Source organism: Heterodontus francisci, chromosome 37 (genome assembly GCF_036365525.1).
Source record: "Heterodontus francisci isolate sHetFra1 chromosome 37, sHetFra1.hap1, whole genome shotgun sequence".
Classification (NCBI taxonomy): Eukaryota; Metazoa; Chordata; class Chondrichthyes; order Heterodontiformes; family Heterodontidae; genus Heterodontus; species Heterodontus francisci.
This window is the reverse complement of record NC_090407.1, coordinates 24,315,874-24,336,582: the sequence shown is the minus strand read 5'-3', so window position 1 is coordinate 24,336,582 and position 20,709 is coordinate 24,315,874. Positions and strand designations below refer to the sequence as shown.

Below are 20,709 nucleotides of genomic sequence, written 5' to 3'. Positions count from 1 at the left end.
GGATGTTTTCAGCTTAATATTTTTCCACATTTTTCTCAGTGATATTTAATTTCATCATATTTTGCTTCTATTAATTGAAATATTCATATTATGCACCTGGAGTATTCCGGTTAGGGTGATTTAATACTACCTGTGGTCTGTCTACTGGGAGTGTAATGCATGAGTGACTGCACAAGAAACATCTAGCAACTCACTGCTACCTCATGCTCAAATTTGTTTTGTTTCTAGTTCTTAATTTGATTTAAAAATGCAATGTTGTGATGTGAATGCATTTCTGTTTCTCTTTCTATTGCTCTTGTTATCCAATCTTTGCCTGTCTCGGTAGTTCTCTTCCTGATTATTATTTTCTCACGAAGTTGTTGCACATTCTCTCCCTCTCTTAGTGATTTTCTCCTTGGTTATTACCTTCTCTCTTTTGGAGTTGTTTCCAGGTCTGCTAGTCTCAGTGATTCTCTTGATGGATATTCCTCTATATCTGTCTCATGAATGCACATTTGAGCTTTTCTCTTTTCTCTGTTGTAACACACTCTTGTAACTCCAGAATTATGTTAACACTTGCGCCTTGACCAGCTCTTGGATGAGTTTCGAAATGGAGTGGCATGATAGCAGAATATTCCTTGTCCTTTGGGGGAATCGGCCTTAAAACATATTGCACTGTGCAATATGCCCCTCAAGTTGCCTGTGGAGTCAATGATAATTTGTGTTGTTCCAATATTCTGTCTTTAGGAAGGCAGTAAAATCAGATGTAACAGAAAAAAAATGGTGAGATGCACTTTTAGAAATGGCCAATTGTCTTGTTTGTCTGTTATATATCCAGAATATAGTTTACAGCTCAACCAGACTCAGACTTCAGAAAAAAAGATGCATATCACCAAGTCAAATATTTTCAGTCTGTATAAAACAAAATATATAAGAATTATGATTTTAATGCATCTTGCAGTGAAATAGGTGTTTACAGAAGGGACACATGCACTGGAGATTCCTCTTGTGCATCTGTTACACATTTCTTTGATTTTGTAAACTATTCCATTCTTTTATGTACCATGTTATTTGAAGTCAGTCCATGTGCTAGATTTATCTCACAATCAGATGAGATAAATGGAGATTGCGAAGGCATTCCATTTGGAGTACATTACTACATGTGGATGAGGTATATATTTATTCTACACATTGATAAGTCATAAAAATATCCCATTGTTGACCAATAAGCCCATGTGCCATTTTCTTTTTCCATCTCGTCTTAGCTAGCTGACTCCTCATTTTTATAAAATCTGACCTATTCCAATCTGGCTTCTTCATGTTTATTCCAACTTCTTCCCTTTTTATTTGGAGCTTAAACTCTATCATACTATGGTCACTTTTCCTGCAATGCTCATCACATTTACCTCATCTACTTTATTACTTTATGTATTTCTTGGTCTAGCAACACCTTTCTGCTTGTAAGAAGAAGCCCTGCACACATTTTAGGAATTCCATTCCCTTTTCTCTGTTTACACCTTTCCCACTCTAATCAATCAGTAAATAATTTAAATCTCCTAGATCAAAACTTTGCTATTCTGATTCATCTCCCTAATCTGTTTACAGATTTTCCTTTCCATTCCTCTCCCACTTTTAGGAGGGCCCTAACCATATTGACTTTATCTGAACCTCTTTTTTGTATATATCCGTTCTCTCTACAGAATGTATTCCCTCCTTCACCTATACTACCACTCCTCTTCCTTTCTTACTTATTCTGTCCATCCTAAAAAATTCTAAAATATTATAACTCGTTAGCGCTTGTAAAGCTATATCTTGAAGAAAGACTTGCTTATGCCTTTCATTACTTCAGGATGATCCGAAACACTTTACAACCAATAAAGTACTTTTTGAAATGTTGTAATGTTGTCATGTAGTCTTCCTGTGACATAATTGCTTTCAATTCCCTAACTTACTCCTCACTCTCAAAGCATTGTCGTACATACATTTTATCTCTTTTCCTTTGCATTTTATTTAATGCTACTCCTTTTCTCTTGAATTTTTTGTCCGAGCTAACATCTCATGCCTTTATCTTGAGTCTTTTCCCTGCTTATAACTGGCCAATTTGATTTTCTTTATCTTCCTCTGCTCTCTTTATTTTTACATGCTATCCCTTTTGCCAAATTTTCTTTTTCTACCGTATCTATTTCCACATTCTCTATTTACATTTATGATCACTTTTATTTTCCCTGCCCCCTTTCTTCTTTCCTAATTTAAGTAAATATTTTCCCTTTTTACCTATTCTTTAAGTTTGTTAGCTGCCTTTCTGTTCAGATGTAGCTCATCGTTGTTGAATAGCTCCCATCTTAGAACTGGTGTCAATGTCCCATAAAATGGAAACTCTTCCTGATGCCATCCCTTTTGACATGTGTTGAGCACCATATCCTTTCTATTATTCCCTATTCTAGCATGTGGCTGGTTCGGGAAATGGTAGGGCAGGCACGGAATGGTGGTGTAATCTGGAGACTACCACTCTAGAAGTCCTGCTGCTAAACCTGCTTCCTAATCTCCTTTTGGAGGTCTTCATAAACAGCTGGAAAGAGCGTGTCTTTGTCATGTGAGTCACAGATGCTGTGATATTGTTCTCACATATATATTTAAGTTGTCTGTCCATGTGTTGTGTGTTTGTGGCTGTGTGCATCTAACCACTTTTTATGTGTCCATGTGTGTATTTCAAGAGTTGAAAGATAAGCAATCTGAATGCAGGTGGTCTCCTGGGTATCTAAATCCCAGGCAGATGCTACTCTTGTGTGTTCCAGTTAAAAACACTTGAAATCAGCAAACCCATGAGTTGTAGTCTCATCACTTCCTTCCTGCCAGCCCCCTTGGGTATCAGTGATTAGGCTACGAGGGCTCTCAGTGAATTAATTATTTCCTTGTGATGGAAAAAAGAATCACCATTTTTTAGCCAGCTGCTTGTTTGCACTTGTTTCTTGCTGACTAAAAGCTATGCGAGTGAAACTGAGCTTAAAGAGTGTCATAATTCAGTATACATGGGTTTTGATTGCCTTATACCTCATGTATCACACTTTGTTTATTTAATCATTCCCTGCTTGTCCTGAAGGTGCTGAGATTAACTGTAATGGTCCTACCACTGCCCCAGGTGAGATCAGTGAACACAGCACAGAGTGCAGTTTCTAAATCTCTGCAGTTCCAAATACCCATTGAACCATCAAGGAAACACAATCATTTAGTTTTTTCATTTGTTTTTACCATTTGTTTTAAAGGATGAACAGTTGGGCTCTCTCTTCTAGCAAAGAAAAGACTGAGAGATGACCTGACAAAGGTCTTTAAAATTATGAAGGGACTCGAGAAGGTAGATGTAGAGAAGATGGTGCTAGGTTTAATGGGCACCCCCTGGAGACAGGCTAGGAGGCGAGGGAGCCAATAGAATTCCAACGGGAGGCGGAGGGCTTGTCACCTTCCTGTTGCACTATTTAGTGGGGGGGCAGGATAGACCAACAATGGCCTTCCCGCCCAGAGGCCGATTTAGGCCCTTAAGCAGTCTATTATCAGCCATTTAAGGGCCTCTTCCCGCCACCGCTGGAATTAAGCCAGCGGCAGGGTGGGTCCCAGTAAAACAAGGCGACCTCCCTGCAGGCTTGGGGGGGTGGGGCCCTCCTCCATGGGCAATCTGTGCCCTGTACCCACCTCCCTCTGTACTCAACGCCCACCCTCCCTACCCACCCCATCGCTAGGGCCTGCTGGTCTGGCTCTGGTGACCCCGCCTCAATTACTGGGTCTGGATCTCCTACACTGGGCCTGGTTCTAAAGCCTCCTGCAGTACTCCCCACTGGTCCTGGTGGCGCTATCGATACTACTGAGCTGCCAGTCCTCTGATTGGCCGGCAGCTCTTGGAGGTGGAATCACTTTCTTTGAAGGGACGGGATCCTGGCACGGGCTGTTAATTGTCTGGACGCCGTTAAATAGAGCTGGGGTTGGGGGGGGCTTCCGAGTGACCGAGGTAGGATTCCTACCACCTTCTTGGCTCGACACTGGGAGCCCTGCTCGCTCCATAAAATGCAGCCTGATGTTTCTGCTTGTGTAGGAGACCAAAATTAAAGTTTGTAAATATAAGATAGTTACTAATAAATCCAATGAGGAATTCAGGTAACTTCTTTACCCAGAGAGGGGCAAGAATGTGGGACACACTAGCACATATAATAGTTGAGGCGATTTAAGGGGACGCTAGATAAACACATGTGGGAAAAATAGATAGAAGGATATGTTGATTAGGTGAGGTGAAGTAAAGTGAAAGGAGGATCATGTGGAGCATAAACACACATCCCTATTGGGCCAAATTACTGTACTGTAAAATTCTATATAATTGCGTAATTCTATTTTTAAAAATCAATAAAAGATGATATTCTAAGGAAGGACAGGCAGATAATAGTGATAAACTCCAGGGTTAGCATACACCTGATGCTAAACACCCACTGGTACAATGCATGCCTATCTCTGTATGCAGTACTGCCTGAGTAAGATGCTGCTCATATTATGAAATTAAATTGTGACAGTGCCCAGGCTCATTCACATGGGTGCTTACATAGAATTACATAGAATTTACAGAACAGAAACAGGCTACTTGGCTCAGCTGGCCTATGCTGGTGTTTTTAGCTCCACATGAGCCTCCTTCCATCCTAGTTCATCTAAATGTATCAGTATATACTTTTATTCCTTTCTCCACCATTACTAATCTAACTTTCCCTTAAATGCGACTATGTTATTTGCCTCAACTAGGACACAGTGCCATTCTTGTCACTGACTGCAGACAGTTATAGCAATTTCATTTCCTTCCAGTTACACTTTGTGTACTATGTAACACGGACATTACCAGTTTATTTTACAACTTGATGCATTGATATAGCTCCTTCAATATGGCAAATATTCCCAGGTACTTCACAGGGGGAGAAAAAAAAATCCAAACTTGGAATCCTGAAGCATGTATGAGGGAATAAGTCGCTGTTGACATTTGCAAAGATGGGTGAAGAAAGATGAAAGAGAAATTTGAAGATGCGGACAAAGATTTTAAATGTAACGCATTGGTAGACAGTGTCAATAAGTGATGACTGAGGCAATGGACAAACAGGACTGAGTGCAGGAGAGGATACAGGAAGCTGCGTTTTGAACATGTTGCAGTTCACTCAAGGTGGTGAATGGATGTCCAGCAAGGCGGTAACATTGGAGAAATCAGTTGAGAAATTTGGCTGCACAGCATCCATTTGTGGGCACTAAGTGCTCTCTTAAGCCTGCAGTATGTCAGATGAGGCAACTAGTGCACTGGCTGCCATACTGGTAAATGAGAAAATAATCAGCAAGCAGTCCCCACACCAGAAAGAGGCGTTGGGCTGCTTGCAGATGCAAATAGGGCTTAATGCCTTTTTGAGGCCCTCACTGTAAAATTGATTTGCCATGAGGCAGCCTGAACAAGTTCTGCATGCGGCCTAACAGGAGGTCTTTAAAGAGACTGCCTGTTAAGCCTCACCAAACTCAGTAAGTTTTTAAAGCATACTATTCTAAATGTGGGAGTGCTAGCACTCTCCACCACTAGATCGCTCGCTTACCCCTGCCGTTGATCTCCGTCATCACCCTGCAGCTAGATCGCCACCATTACCCCGTCCCCCCACTGCTGTTATTTGCCGTTGTTACCCCTTGCCTTGCCACTGGTTAACATTGTTACCCTGTTGCTGATCGTCACTGTTAACCTGCCCCACTGCAATTAACTCGCCATTGATTGCTATTGTTACACCCTCCCACTGCCACTGATCACCAGTTACTCCGCTGTTGCTTATCAAAGAACTAAGAACAGTACAGCACAGGAACAGGCCATTCGGCCCTCCAAGCCTGGGCCGATCTTGATGCCTGCCTAAACTAAAACCTTCTGCACTTCCGGGGACCATATCCCTCTATTCCCATCCTATTCATGTATTTGTCAAGATGCCTCTTAAACGTCGCTATCGTACTTGCTTCCACCACCTCCCCCGGCAGCAAATTCCAGGCACTCACCATCCTCTGTGTAAAATGTAACCATGGTTACTCTTTCTCCCTGCTGCCGATCGCTGTCGTTACCTCCCAACCTGGTCACTTCTCCTTCCTGATTGCTCCCCTTTCCCAACCACCCGCCCTTCCTCACTTACCTGAAGGCTGCTCCGATGCCATCAGCGGCCCAATTTTTAATCGCACCTTGCCTGCCAGTTGCCTGTTGCTCATCAACTCACTGGCTTGAAGTAAATGAGGACTGAAGCACCATGTAGGGAGCACCTTGGGTCTCGCCATGCAGGTGCAGGGATCGGTCTCTGTGTCCCCTCATGTGCTCAATTTCTCGGCCATCAATTCTTGAGAGTACAGATAAAGGTTTTAGTAGAGGCGACTGATATTTTGGAGATGGACGTATGCAGTTTTGTTGATAAATCGGATGTGGGGTTTGAAGCTTGCTTTGGGTCATACCAGATACCAATATTGTTTTTCTACAAGGAAGTGTTGTGTAAATGCAGGTTGTTTGCCAAGAGTTACAAAGTGCATTCATCAAGAGGGTTAAGTTGTAAACAGTTAACATAAAAGGGAACCCCAAAATCTTTTACCAGCATGTAAATAGTATGTGGGTAGTAAGAGGTGGGATGGGTCCTATTAGGGACAAAGAGGGTGATATATGCTTAGAGGTGGAGGGCAAGGATAGAATAGCTAATAAATACTTTGTATCGGTGTTTACTAAGGAAGAGGATGCTGACAAAATATCGGTTGAAGCGGAGATGATAGAGGTAATGGATGAGCTGAAAACTGATAGGCAGGAGGTACTGGAAAGGTTGACTATACTTAGAATGGATAAGTCACCTGGTCCGGATGGCTTGCATCCCAGGTTGCTAATGGAAATGGGGGGTGGAGATAGTGGAAGGGTTTGCCATAATCTTCCAATCCTCCCTAGATACAATGGAGGTGCCAATGGATTGGACAGTGGCAAATGTGACACCGTTATTCATTCCTAGTAACTACAGGCTGGTCAGTTTAACATTAGTGGTGAATAAAGTTTTAGAAACAATCAGGGAAAAAATTAACAGGCACTTGGAGAGGTTTGAGTTCAATAGGGAAAGCCAGCATGAATTTGGAAAAAGGTGCTTGGCTAATTTAATTGAATTTTTTTGATGAAGTAACAGAGAAGGTTGGTGAAGGGAATTTAGTGAAGGTTTTCTATATGGATTTTGAGAAAGCATTTGCCAAAGTGCCACATAAAAGGCTGGTTACCAAAACTGAGGCTCACGGAATAGAAGGGTCAGTGTCATCTTGCATAAATAATTGACTTGAGGACAGTAAACAGCGAGTCGTGGTAAATGGTTGTTTTTCAGACTGGAGGATGGTGGAGAGTGGTGTTCCCCAAGGGTCAAAGCTGGGAGTACTAAACGACTTGGATATTGGAATACAGAGTAAAATTTCAAAATTTGCCAATGATACTAAATTTGGAGATGTGGCAAACAGTGAGGGTGATACCAATCGACTGCAACAGGATATAGATAGGCTAGCAGAATGGGCAGACAAGTGGCAGATGGAATTAACACAGAGAAGTGTGAGGTGATACATTTTGTCAGAAGTGATAAGGAGAGACAATATAGACTTAATGTCACAGTTCTAAAGAGTGTGTAAGGACATAGGGATCTGGAATTCACATGCATAGATCTTTGAAGTTGGCAGGACAAATTGAGAGAGTGAATTGGCAAAGCATATGAGATCTTGGGCTTCATAATTAGAGGTTTAAGTACAAAAACAGGGAAGTTATGCTGAACCTTTATAAAACTCTGGTTAGGCCACAACTAGAGTATTGCCTCCAGTTCTGGTCACCACACTTTAGGAAGGCTGTGAGGGTTCTTGAGAGGGTGCAGAGAAGATTTACCAGAATGGTGCCAGGGCTAAGGGATTTTAGCTACAAGGTTAGGTTGGAAAAGCTGGGGTTGTTCTTCTTGGTGCAAAGGAGATTGAGAGGAGATCTGATGGAGGTGTACAAGATTATGACAGGTTTAGATAGGGTAGACAAAGAAAAGCTGATCCCATTAGCTGATGGTACAAGGATTAGGGTATATAGATTTAAGGTTTTGGGCAAGAGATGCAGGAGGAATGCGAGGAAAAACTTTTTTATGCAGGGAGTGGTAATGACCTGGGCCTCGCTGTCTATGAGGGTGGTGGAAGCAGAGACAATCAATGATTTCAAAAGGAAATTGGATGGGCACTTAAGGGAAATAAACTTGCCGGGCTTTGGGGATAGAGCAGGGGAATGGAACTGATTGGGTTGCTTTACAGAGAACTGGCATGGACTTGTTGGGCCAAATGGCCTCCTTCTGTGCCGTAATGTTATGACTTATGAAAAAATTGATGTGAAGTGTGGGCTGTACCATCTTCTCATTTGTTGCAAGCCTGACCTCCAACAAGAGAACACCAAAATAAATAGAACAGCCCTCAGCCTGCTTCAATAGATAAGCATAACATTTCCTCAGGCATTTGACAGTAGTTATCTATGTTTTTAGTAAATGGTTCTCACATCAATCTAGATTAAATTTTTCATCCTTCAACATAAAATTGTTTTCCTTCTCTTCAAGTACTGGGAATTATCTCTCTCTCTCTTCCCCACCCCCCACCCCCCACACCCCCGCATGTGTGGTTCAGACTGTTCAAGAGGGTGTAAATCCATTTTTCAACTGAAGAATAAGAAGTCTGAAGTTTTATTCCTTTGAGTGATTGGCACTATTGTGAAGCAGCGATGAGCTCCGATCCAATTAACAAAACTGTTGGTGATGTGAGCAATACGACTGTCACTCACAGACTGAATACTTTCACTTCAAGTCGTTCCATCCCAAACCAATTATGATGAGGTGTTGATACCAAGCATGGTCCAGGCAGCAAATCTCTGATGTTCTATGCATGTGTATTATCTTTAATTAAAATAATGTAATGAAATTTGGCTCAAGTGTGTTGTCATGTGGGGAGTACTATTTAAGTTAAAGCGATCTTGCATATTTGTATTCTCCCCGCATCTTTCATGCATGCACACACTCACACACATTCAGTCACTCACATACAATCACTGACTCACAATCACAGACAGATGAATAAACAGAAAATACCAGAAATACACAGCAGATCGGTCTGCAATTATAAAGGAAAAAGAGGTTAATGTTTCCCAATCATGGGACTACCCTTGCTTGGTTCAATCTTAGCATCTCACTACAACAAGTGAATTCGAGCAACGGCTTCTCCTCCAGTACAAACACTGCCATCTCTGGAGTATCCGAAGGATCTATCACCCTGTTCTTCATCTCAATGTTGCCTCTGGGCCACATTAACCACAGATATTGGGTTATCTTCTACATGTAAGCTGATGATACTCAGCTCTACTTCCATCACCTTTCTCAACTCTTCCACTGCCTCTATTTGTCTGGCAACCATTAGAGTGTCAAGATCATGGGGTCGATTTTGACTCAGGGAGGGATTGGTGCGTGGAGGGGCCCAAAGTGGAAGTCATAAAGAAAGTAAGGCCAGGACATTTTTAACTGCCAGACTTTTTTTAATCAGTCATTTAAGTTTTTAAGATCTTACTCCAACCAAAAGCCAGCAGGAATTATGTCAGGGCCAAAGGGCAGGTGTGCCCAATGCCAGCAGAGATCCAAGGGAATGGTCCCTGGCATGACATAAGTGTTGAAGCAGGGGCGTGGGGCCTGTTGCTGAGCTGATGGTGGACAGGGGAGGGAGAGGCAACATTTGGCTTGCAGAGGGACCCAGTAATTCCTTGAGGAGCCAAGGAGGAATACTTCTGCTCCCTCTGGCTCACAAGGATCGCACGTTAAAGTACTTTTTTATTAACGTACCTTGGCCTCTACTGGCGCTCTTCGGACTCTCCTCATATTGAGTTTGGGCCTCTTGAATTTTGTTAAAATCAGTTCTCAGCAAGGATTACCGTCATCAGACCATGACATTTACATTTAAATGAGGCCCTCACCGGCCTGCAACAGGAGCCTCGGCCGACTTCAGAGTTGGTGAAGATAAAATGTTGCCAGGTGGGAGCAGTGTGGCCAAAGGGCCAGTAAGTGGACAATTTTAACCCTCCCTTGCACCATTCCTGCCAGGTGGTTGGGGGGAGGGGAATTAAAAGCAATCCCCATCAGTTTGTATCTCACCATTTTCAAGTTGTGAAACTAAATTCAATAAATCTAGTAATTTATGGGCTAACACCAGAAAATGACCATTAAACTGCCAAACTGTTCTAAGAGCCCAGCTGGTTGAGGGATGGGAATCTGGCACCTTTACAGAATATGGCTGACATGCGACTTCAGTCCTACACTACAGGATTGACTCTTAGTGCCTTCTGGAGTGGCTTAATAATCCATCCTCACAATTGTTTTAAGAAGGCGGTTGGGTGGGCAAAATAAATTTGAAACCAACAGTGCAATGTGTGGAGCTAGCAAGGATAACTAAATTGATCTTGGAATGTTAAATAGGGACAAATCCCAAGAGGTGATAACGGGCTGAATTTTATAAGCCCGCTGCTGAAATCGGTGGCAGGCGAGAAAAATGGCGGCCCGCCCATGTGGGCCACACGCCAAAGAGCCGCCACGATTCCAAGTGTGGCAGCTCATGTAAACAGCCGGGGCGGGCCTCCCTCCCAATCACGTGGAGGGGGCGGTCTATCCATCCCTGGCAACGGCATCAGCTGCCTGTGCGCTGGCGTGATACCATTCTTAAAGGGCAGTCGGCCTGACTGGGAAATTTAAATATTTAAAGTTAAATGGAATTGAAAGAAATAAATTCATCTCTTTTGCCCCTCTCCCACCCCCCAATAGCAATTAAATTAATTATTTGCTCTTCCCCCACCCCCCCAAAACACTTAACCTTTACCATCTGACCTTTCCCAAACTGCACAACTTTCACCTACAACCCTTCCTACCATCTCCTACACCCATGACGCGAATTTGACCCCGTTCCCCCACTGCACTGATAAACTTATTTCCTGCCCCCCCCCCCACCCCACCCAAAAGTGTTCCGCCTCGTTTCCCCTGACGGGGATCCGAAGGTGCGTCAGTGCCGGCCGCCTGGGTGAAGATTGCGGCAGGAGAACAGGAGGCGGGGAGAGTAATTAATTCAGGTATTTTAATTTATTTAAATTGTGGTCCCGTCGCCGAGCAGTGAGCGGGGGTGGGGGGGGGGGGGTGGTCACCTCAAGGCCTCGCTGCTGGCGGTAATATCAGGCCGGGCCCTGCTGGCATTGAGGTCCATGGCGGGCCTCATCGGGGGCCATCTTCAGCGCTCCCCCCCCCCAGCCACAGATCCCAACATCGAGGGTTCCTTAAAATCTAGCCCATTTAATGTGTCTGTACAAGTCACAATGACCACACCTGGAGTACCCTGCATAGTTCTGCAGCAAGGATATCCAGGCATTGGAGGCAGTGCAGATAAGGACAATTAAACTGATACATAATTCAAGCCATCTAAGTTATAAGGAGAAGTGAAGTTATTAGGAGAGGATGAACGTCATGTGATTGTTTACTCAGGGGAAATATTATTCAAGGTTTAAGATCCTTCAGGGATTCCAAGATTTCAGATTGCAACAAACTCTAGCACCAGGAGACATGGGTTCAATCTTAGAAACACGAAGGTGCACAGAGAGTTTAAGTTTACGTAGAGGGTGAAGAGCATTGCAGAATACTTGGCCAGGGAGGCAAGAGAGGCATATAATGTTTCCCATAACTTTAAAATAATAACTTTTTAAAAACTTTGTTTATTGTATTGTAGCTTCATCCTTAATCCCAACTGTATGTCCCAATCATTCATTTCACTCTGTGTAAAATGTAAAATTAAAAGTGAAAGGATTCAGTAGTTTTTACTTCCTGGTTTGCTGTCTGTGAGAATACTTCAATGTGATTGGCTGCTTACCCTTCTTGATGGCATCACCACTGCTGGACACCTTGAGATCCCCTTGAATTGGCGCCAGATTCAAACTGATGTTGGGAAAGGGGAAATCCACGTAACAGAGATCACTTGATTTTTGTGGACAGCTTTCTTGACATCAGTGATGAGCGCCATTACTTTGCCACTGACCACAAAGTCTAGCCCAATGAGTTGATGTTGTGTTACTTAATCACAGCCCTAACCATCTGTATCCTTCATACATTGTGATGAGTGATTGGTTTGAAGATATTTTTGTAGCTTTTCAGAATCACATTTACACACCCACTGTTACCATGGCACAACAGCAATGCTCAATGGTAGCATTTTCTTCAACGATTTAATTGCATTGCCTGATATTAAACGCTATTTCAATCTGTCCATCATTTTAGTTTGTTCACCAAGGTGAAAGCAAGTCAAAGAGAGAGTCTCTGAGAGCCACAAGGGATGCACATTTAATAGCTAGAGAAGTTGAAACTGACATTTTCAATAGATGTCAACCATGTACCAAAGCACCAAAATAACCTATGATTCCAAATGAATAAAATATTCTTTATTCTGTATATCATGTAGAAACACAAATCAACAGGTAATCAGCCATGGTTCACAGCGGCTTCTCAATACACACATATCTAAACGGAGAGGATGCCTCTCCCAGATCAAGCTTTGTGACAAATATGAAGTGTCCAGCAGCCACTGACTCTAATTCCACATGCTGATATTCACTATTTTACAAATGTAAGTTGTTTTAGATTCGACACTTAGCCAGTACACAGAACTGACTGCTGGAGCGATAAATCCACGGTCAGTTAATGGATTTGAATGACGTTCCTTTGTGTGCTGATTAACCTTTCCTCTATACGAAGGAATATCACATGAGTTGTTTAAGGGTTCAGGTCCGGGTGTCATGCAGCATCATTTTGTAGGCCTCTTCCTGTTTTTGAACACTACACCATGAGATGTAGACAGCAATCTACACACAGCACTGTACTCAGTGATAACCACAAGGCACTGTATACAGTGGTATGCACATTGCAGTTAAACAATAGTCACCTTTATTTAGCCTATTTCTCTTTGTTCAGCCTCCTCTTCACTTTGTTTCACCTGGAGGTATTAACTCATACTAGAATGCGTTTCCCAGGTGCCAACCACCCACTGGTATCTTGTCCAAGTGGACATCCTATATGGTGACCCCCTAAGATGTTGATGGGGGGAGTTCAGCAATGGTAATGCTGTTGAACATCAAGGGGAGATGCTTAGATTCTCTCCTGTTGTATGTTTCATTGTAAGTTTCAGCACAGAAACGCATCAGCAATGATTTCTTTCCCCCAGGTGAACCACCTAATCTAATCCCCTTCACTCCGAGTGGCAGCTGTTCACTATGGGGGCATAACAGCTGAACCTCATCTTGTCCTCACATGATATCCACACATGCAGTTTACAATGAAAATGAATGGACAGTGATTGGAGAAAGAACCTCACTTTTATTTTATTCTAACCTGTGGATACTGAAGCCATTTTGTAGCATCCCTACCAGCGCACCTAATGGGAAAATTAAAAAGTGAGCTGATAGAGGTCTTCAAAATTATGAACAGTTGTAATATAGTGACGAGTGATAGACTATGAGATTGCAGTAAAAGGACACACATTTCAGATTATCACAAAAAGAATTAAAAGGGAGGTTAGAAAAAACATTCTTTACACAGAATGTTGTTAGGATAGGGAATTCTCTTCCACAAATCATTGTTGAAGGGGTGTCCAGAAAAACTTTTAAAAGGGAATTAGATAGTTACTTGAAAAACAGGAATATGGGGAGTGAGGGGGATTAGATTAGGTGGTTCACCTGGGGGAAAGAAATCATTGCTGATGTGTTTCTGTGCTGAAACTTACAATGAAACATACAACAGGAGAGAATCTAAGCATCTCCCCTTGATGTTCAACAACATTACCATCGCTGAATTCCCCCCATCGACATCCTAGGGGGTCACCATTGACCAGAAACTTAACTGGACCAGCCATGTAAATACTGTGGCTACAAGAGCAGGTCAGAGGCTAGGAATTCTGTGGTGAGTAACTCACTTCCTGACTCCCCAAAGCCTGTCCACCATCTAGAAGGCACGTCAGGTGTGTGATGGAATACTCTCCACTTGCCTGGATGAGTGTAGCTCCAACAACACTCAAGAAGCTCGTCACCATGCAGGACAAAGCAGTCCGCTTAATCAACACCTCATTCACCACCACCGGCGCACAGTGGCAGCAGTGTGTGCTATATACAAGATGCACTGCAGCAACTCGCCAAAGCTCCTTCGTCAGCACCTTCCAAACCTGCAACCTCTGCCACCTAGAAGAACAAGGGCAGTAGATGCAAGGGAACACCACCATCTGCAAATTCCCCTCCAAGGCACACAGCATCCTGACTTGGAACTATATCGATATTCCTTCATTGTTGCTGGGTCAAAATCCTAGAACTCCCTCCCTAATAGCACTAAGGGTGTACCTACACCAAAAAGACTGCAGTGGTTCAAGAAGACGGCTCACCACCATCATCTCAAGGGTAATTAGGGATGGGCAATCAATGCTGGCCTTGCCAGCATCACTCACATCCCATGAACAAATTTTTTTAAATTCGCATACAATTTAATAATTCAAACACTCTAAGATTCTAAGACTTTATTGTTCTTTTAACTTTAGCAGGGTGCAAAATGTGCAATAGCGGATACACCCTATCCTATTCTCCATTTGACTTCAATGGAATGGAAAATTGGGCAGGATATATAAGTGGTGGTTAATCCACTGCCATCCATTTACTCTCAAGCCGATGTTGTGCGTTCCACCTTAAGATTATCAGCTGACTCAGGTCTGTGGAGCTCAGTTGGGGTCACAGCCTTTCACCATATTTATCAACGACTTGGATGAAGGAATAGAGAATTTTACATCAGAGTTTGCAGATGACACTAAGTTGCGAGGCACGGTAAATAGTACAGATAGGAGCAGGAAGTTACAAAAGGAAATAGATTAACTGAGTGGATAAAACTGAGGCAAATGAAGTTCAATATGAGGAAGTGTGAGGTTGTCCAATTTAGATTCAAGATAGACAAATCAGAGTATTTTCTAAATATTGAGGAACTAAGAGCTGTTGAGAAACTAAGAGATCTGGGTATCTATGTACGCACGTTATTAAAAGCAATCCAAAAGGTTAATGGAATGTTAGCCTTTCTTTCAAGGTGGCTGGAATACAAAGAAGAGGAGGTTATACTTCAGTTGTATAAAGTCTTGGTCAGACCCCATCTGGAGTACTGCGTTCAGTTCTGGGCACCGCATCACATGAAGGATATACTAGCCTTGGAGGCCTTGCAGAACAGATTCACCAGAACGATAGTGGACCTAAAAGGGTTAAATTATGAGGAGAGGTTGCATAAACTTGACTCGTATTCTGTGAATGCTGAAGATTGAGGGGTGATCTGATCAAGGTATTTAAAGTGATTCAAGGATTTGATTGGGTAGAGGCAGACCATTTAGAGAGCATAGCAGAAAACTGGAACTCTCTCCCCCAAACGTCTGTGGATGCTGGATCAGTTGCAGCTTTCAAGACTGAGATTATTTGATTTTTGTTACGTTAGGTTTAGAAGGAATGTGGAGCAATCAGGTTGAACTACAGATCAGCCATGATCTATTTGAAAGGCAGAACAGGCTTGAGGGGCTGAATGGCCTATTCCTGTTCCTATGTCCTTAGTGCCTTAGGTAATTGAAGGATGGGGCCTAGTGGTTCAGACCATAATTTTCATAAACTTCTGAGGGCATGTGTTGATATTGCATCATACATGAAATAAAACGTAAGCCATCAACAAAGAAATCCCACAGCTCTAATCACTTACAGGCTATTCCTGTAAATGGCACACTTTTGAAAGGTTTAACAAGAAATCCACACACTCTAGGTAGCCATTTATCACTGCAGACAGGATAGTCACTTCTGTTGTGTGAAATTCAGCCCCCCACACTTCAGGAAGTATCTTATTTTCTTTCTTAATTTGCTGTGTCCAGTCGCCACCACCAGTGGGTAGAAACCCACAAATCCTGAGGCAGAGAACCTGGCGATAATTAGCATGTAGCGTGTCGAGGGACTACCCTTAAAATTATAATAATTCACTGAAAATACATGGGTGCCCCAAGAGAAAATGAATAGCAAAATCAGGTATAGGATGGTCTTGGCTGCTCTCCATTCAGTATTGACGTGGCTATTGGAGAATTGGACATCCTGGGTTTTCCTGTAGTGCTTGTAGAGAAATAATAAGGTGGCAGTGTTTGCGAATATCATTAAACTAACTGGGATTGCTTCATGTATCACGACAGAGACCATTGCGTATGTGAGACCACTAATTTCATTTGGAAATGTCCACACGCAGCCGAGTAAAGGTCTGATAGTGCTACTGATCACCATTATGTTATTGGTACTGTTATTCTTTGAATTGGATGAGTATGGCAGGGCAAAGCTTGAGTAGACCAGGCTCAAAGCCCACTCCACCACCAGGGCCCACACAACCCTCCTCCTCTCATTTAACCTTTCTAACATGCTCCGGCTTGTTCTGATTGTCATAAAGTGGAACAGGCTTAGACTGAGGGTGACCCAGATACTTGCTGACCTCAGCCAGGTCCAGATGAACATCATCAATTTGCAGCCCTCATCGGAGAAAGAGACAGACAGTCCAGCGTCAAACGTCAGAAGCAAGGTGTTCCTGGTCAGGGAAATCATCAAGTTTGCTGCTGCAATGTTCATCAGAATGAGGTCGGATGAGGCGAGATAACGGTTTTCTCGGGTGGAGTCAGCAGCAATCCAGATAACCAGAGCGTTTCCAAAAATCCCGCAGGATACAAGCAAACCATATACGAAAACTTGCACAGGATGTTCCGCCATGTTACATCAGCACTGCATCTACTGAGGATTACTGAAATAAGACAGGCATTGCAAAATAATCAATATAATAGTCTTCGAGAAAACAACTCATGAAGCCCTTGAAATTTAAATACTAAAAAGAAAGCTGATTAACTTTCAAATCCATTTTTGAGGGGTTTTTGGGTTAATTCTTTATTATTGTTCTGTAATTAGTAAGTTCTAAAGGTATCTGATACCCATTTCCTATCCATACTAAGACCTACTCACCTTATCATGCTTACCCTGACTAAAACTCCACTGGCTCTCCATTTCAAATACATTGGTTTTAAAACCCAGGACCTTGTTTACAAATTCCTGCATGTCCTCAACCCACTCAATGTCTGCACACATTCTTACTTCTTCTAGCCCCTCTCCTTTCAATTCATCTTTGACACCACAGTCTTCAGCTAACATATCCCAATGCACCCTCCATTGCTAAACTCGTTCACATCATTGCCTCTCTTCCTCCTTCAAAAACTACCATATCACCTTTCTCTTTGATCCCAATTCTGCCAACTTCCCCAACACCCCCTTCTCCTGCTCAAAGCAACACATTGGCATGTGTGCTTTGCTATGTTAAAAGTGTTATATTGCTCTGATTTTCATCTATTGTCCGATAAATGTGTGCAAATGGGATATAAGAGTGTAAATATGGGCAGAGATGAGGTACATGTGGCACACATTCTGGTCAAGTTAACATGAAACTGTTTGATACACAGTTTCATAGTATAACATGGCATCACCATGCAGCACCTGGGGAGGCAAGCAATGAACAGCAGTAAGTTGATGAATCAGAGCAGACTGAAGATGCAACTGCTGAATCACCTTTTCCAGTTATTCATTATCTTCTCATTGAGAAGACCTTCTCCTTAATACTTATCCAACGTACTGAATCAAGAGTCCTACATCTCTATCAGGTCCTCAATCAATATCCAGTACCACAACAGTATCCAGCACATAGGAGGCTAGATGGGAAACAAAATCTGATAATCCTGAGTTGATATCCCCTTCTTACTGATTCTTCAAACTGTGGAAATCATCTTTCACTGTTTACCCTCTTAAAACATTACATAGTTTTCAAAACCTCTATCAGTGCTCCCTTAACCTTCACCATGCCCCAATGTTTTGAGCCTTTCTTCAATAACTAATCTCTCAACTGGTATCATCCCAGGGAACCTTGTCATGCACATCAGAAGTGCAATGATACAACAATAAATAGATTAAACTCTGGAGTTATAAAAACTAACTTTGTCTTTTAAAAAATGAACCCTTATTTTAAAAAGTGAACAATGCATACAAAATGGCCACCAAAGAAAAAAGCTTGGCCTTTGTGTGTTCAAACTGTCTGACAAGGACATAGGACAAATCTTCAAAGTTAAGAGGTGTCAATTGAACCCATCCTAAAATATTCCAGAATTGAATGTCTTCTTCTGATCATCTTTCATAGATGGAAAGATGCCAACACCTAACCAACCACAAAAGGAGGAATGAATATAGCAAACATAAATTAAAGTGAATTGCTATGGGGGTAATGCTGTGATCAAGAGCTCCCATTGGGGGGAACAGTCCTAGAGGGGCATGAAATGCAGCCTGATTGCAGCCCTGACTCTCCAATCCGTGTCTCTTGTTCCCGGCTGCAAGTGCATCATCATGGAACTAGACCTTTTTATGGATACGATTATGGACTGTTATGTAACTAAGTAATTATAGTTGCTGCAAAGGAAGAGTAAAAGGCTCAAGGAACAGCACCTCATTTACCGATTAGGCACACTACAGCCTGTCGGACTGAACATTGAATTCAATAATTTCAGAGCATGACGGGTCCCCCCTTCTTATGTTTAGTTATTTTTTCTTTTTCCTTTTTTATTTGGTTATTTTATTTTAGGTTTTTCAGTTTGTTTAGTTTGTTTCCACTGTGTTTACCCACCGTTTTGGTTTTTTAAATGTGTTTTTTTATGTTTGTGCTTGGAGTGCTCTGTGCCTTACAGTCATTCACACCCTCTCTTTACTAACGCTTTGTCTTTCAGCATACCATTAACATACCGTTCGCCTTTGTTCCATGACCTTCTGGTCAGTTGTTCTCTGTGACCCTGTCCTATCAACACCTTCACCTTTATTATCTCTTGCCCCACCCCTGCTTTACCTGCTTAAAACCTTTTACATTTCTAATATTTGTCAGTTCTGAAGAAGGGTCTCTGACCTGAAATGTTAACTCTGTTCCTCTCTGCACAGATGCTGCCAGACCTTCTGAGTATTTCCAGCATTTCTTGTTTTTATTTCAGATTTCCAGCATCTGCAGTATTTTGCTTTTATTATATAAGAGTAAAAGGCTTGTTTTTTATGAATGGTTAGGGAATGGTGGACACATTCAGAGTCAGAAAAAAACTCTCTAACAATGGCTACAACATATTAAAGCTTGAAGTAAGAGTTACGATCGAAATAAAGAGTACAACTAAGAATTTTAATTACAGGAAGGCTGACATTGGAAGAATAAGGAAGGAACAAAGAATGACAGATTGGTGTATACTGTTAGGGTACTACAGACTTGTAAATGATAACATACTCATATGACAGACTCCCTGTAATAGAGTTCTTTAATGTACTCATATAATAGACTCCCTGTATAAGATTCATCTAACAGATTTCTATAATAAATACTTATAACAAGTGTTTTTATTCCATTTTTCTTGTTCAGTGTATCCCAAAAAGTTCCCAAGCATTCTGAACCTGAACATGAGCTGTCCATCATAAGTACCATCAGGGCATCTTTAACATACATAACCGCTCCTTCTCCCATTTGTTCCCCTTTAGAATAATCTATACTCTTGTGAAATTACTCCATGGTCCATATCCTTGGGCCAAGTCTTTGTGATTCCATGATACTGTCGATCCCTTCTGCGGTATTTGCAATTCTACAATAGGGTGGGGTAGCATACTGGTTATGTTACTGGACTAGTAATCCAGAGGCCTTGATGAATGATCCAGAGACATGAGTTTAAATTCCACAAAACAGTTAGGCAATTTAAATTCAATTAATTAAATAAATCTGGAGTAAAAAGCTAATAGCAGCAATGGTGACCGTGAAGCTACTGGGTTGTCATAAAAACCCATCTGGTTTACTAATGTCCTTTAGGGAAGGAAATCTGCTGTCCTTACCTGGTCTGGTTTATGTGTGTCTCCAGACTCACAGCAATGTAGTTGACTCTTAACTGCCCTCTGAAATGGCCTATTAAGCCAATTGTATTAAAGAAGGTGGCTCACCAACATCTTTTCAAGGGGAATTATAGATGAGCAATAAGTGTTGGCCTTGCCAGCAACACCCACATCCCGAGAATGAATAAAAAGTGCCTGTCCAATGTATAGCCTGTCACTATACCAGAGTGCAGTGCTAACTAGAATAAGCACTGTATCTCAATACATTTACCAAATACACTGAGGATGTCTATGCTGACACTTTTTTCTCCACTAGATTCCTTCAATCCAGCAATGGATGCCTGAAAGCAAACATGGGAGTTTCCAGGTTTCAGAATCCTAGATCGAACAATATGTGAAGTTAGCTCAGGGAGGGAGATATTTTTCAGTTATTACTTTCCTTAACAGGATCCTTCAGAAACCTTCATGAACAGTAATGAAGAATGGGTGACTTCCATTGAATCCATCTAAGCAAAAGACATTTAATCACATAAAGGAAGCAATACAAGTGCCAGGCAATGACCATCTCCAACAAGAGAGAATCTAACCATCTCCCCTTGACATTCAACAGTATTACCATCGCTGAATCCCCCACTATCAACATTCTAGGGGTTACCATTGACCAGAAACTGAACTGGAGTAGCCATATA

General features: G+C 42.1%; 1 protein-coding gene across 1 annotated transcript; it reads right to left on the bottom strand.

Annotated features, from left to right (window-relative positions):
* Positions 1–15,901: 15,901 nt before the first annotated feature.
* Positions 15,902–16,849, bottom strand: LOC137352018 (olfactory receptor class A-like protein 4). Its single transcript, XM_068016994.1, has one exon. The coding sequence runs from the start codon at positions 16,847–16,849 to the stop codon at positions 15,902–15,904; it is 948 nt and encodes a 315-aa protein (XP_067873095.1).
* Between the last annotated feature and the right edge of the window lie 3,860 nt (positions 16,850–20,709).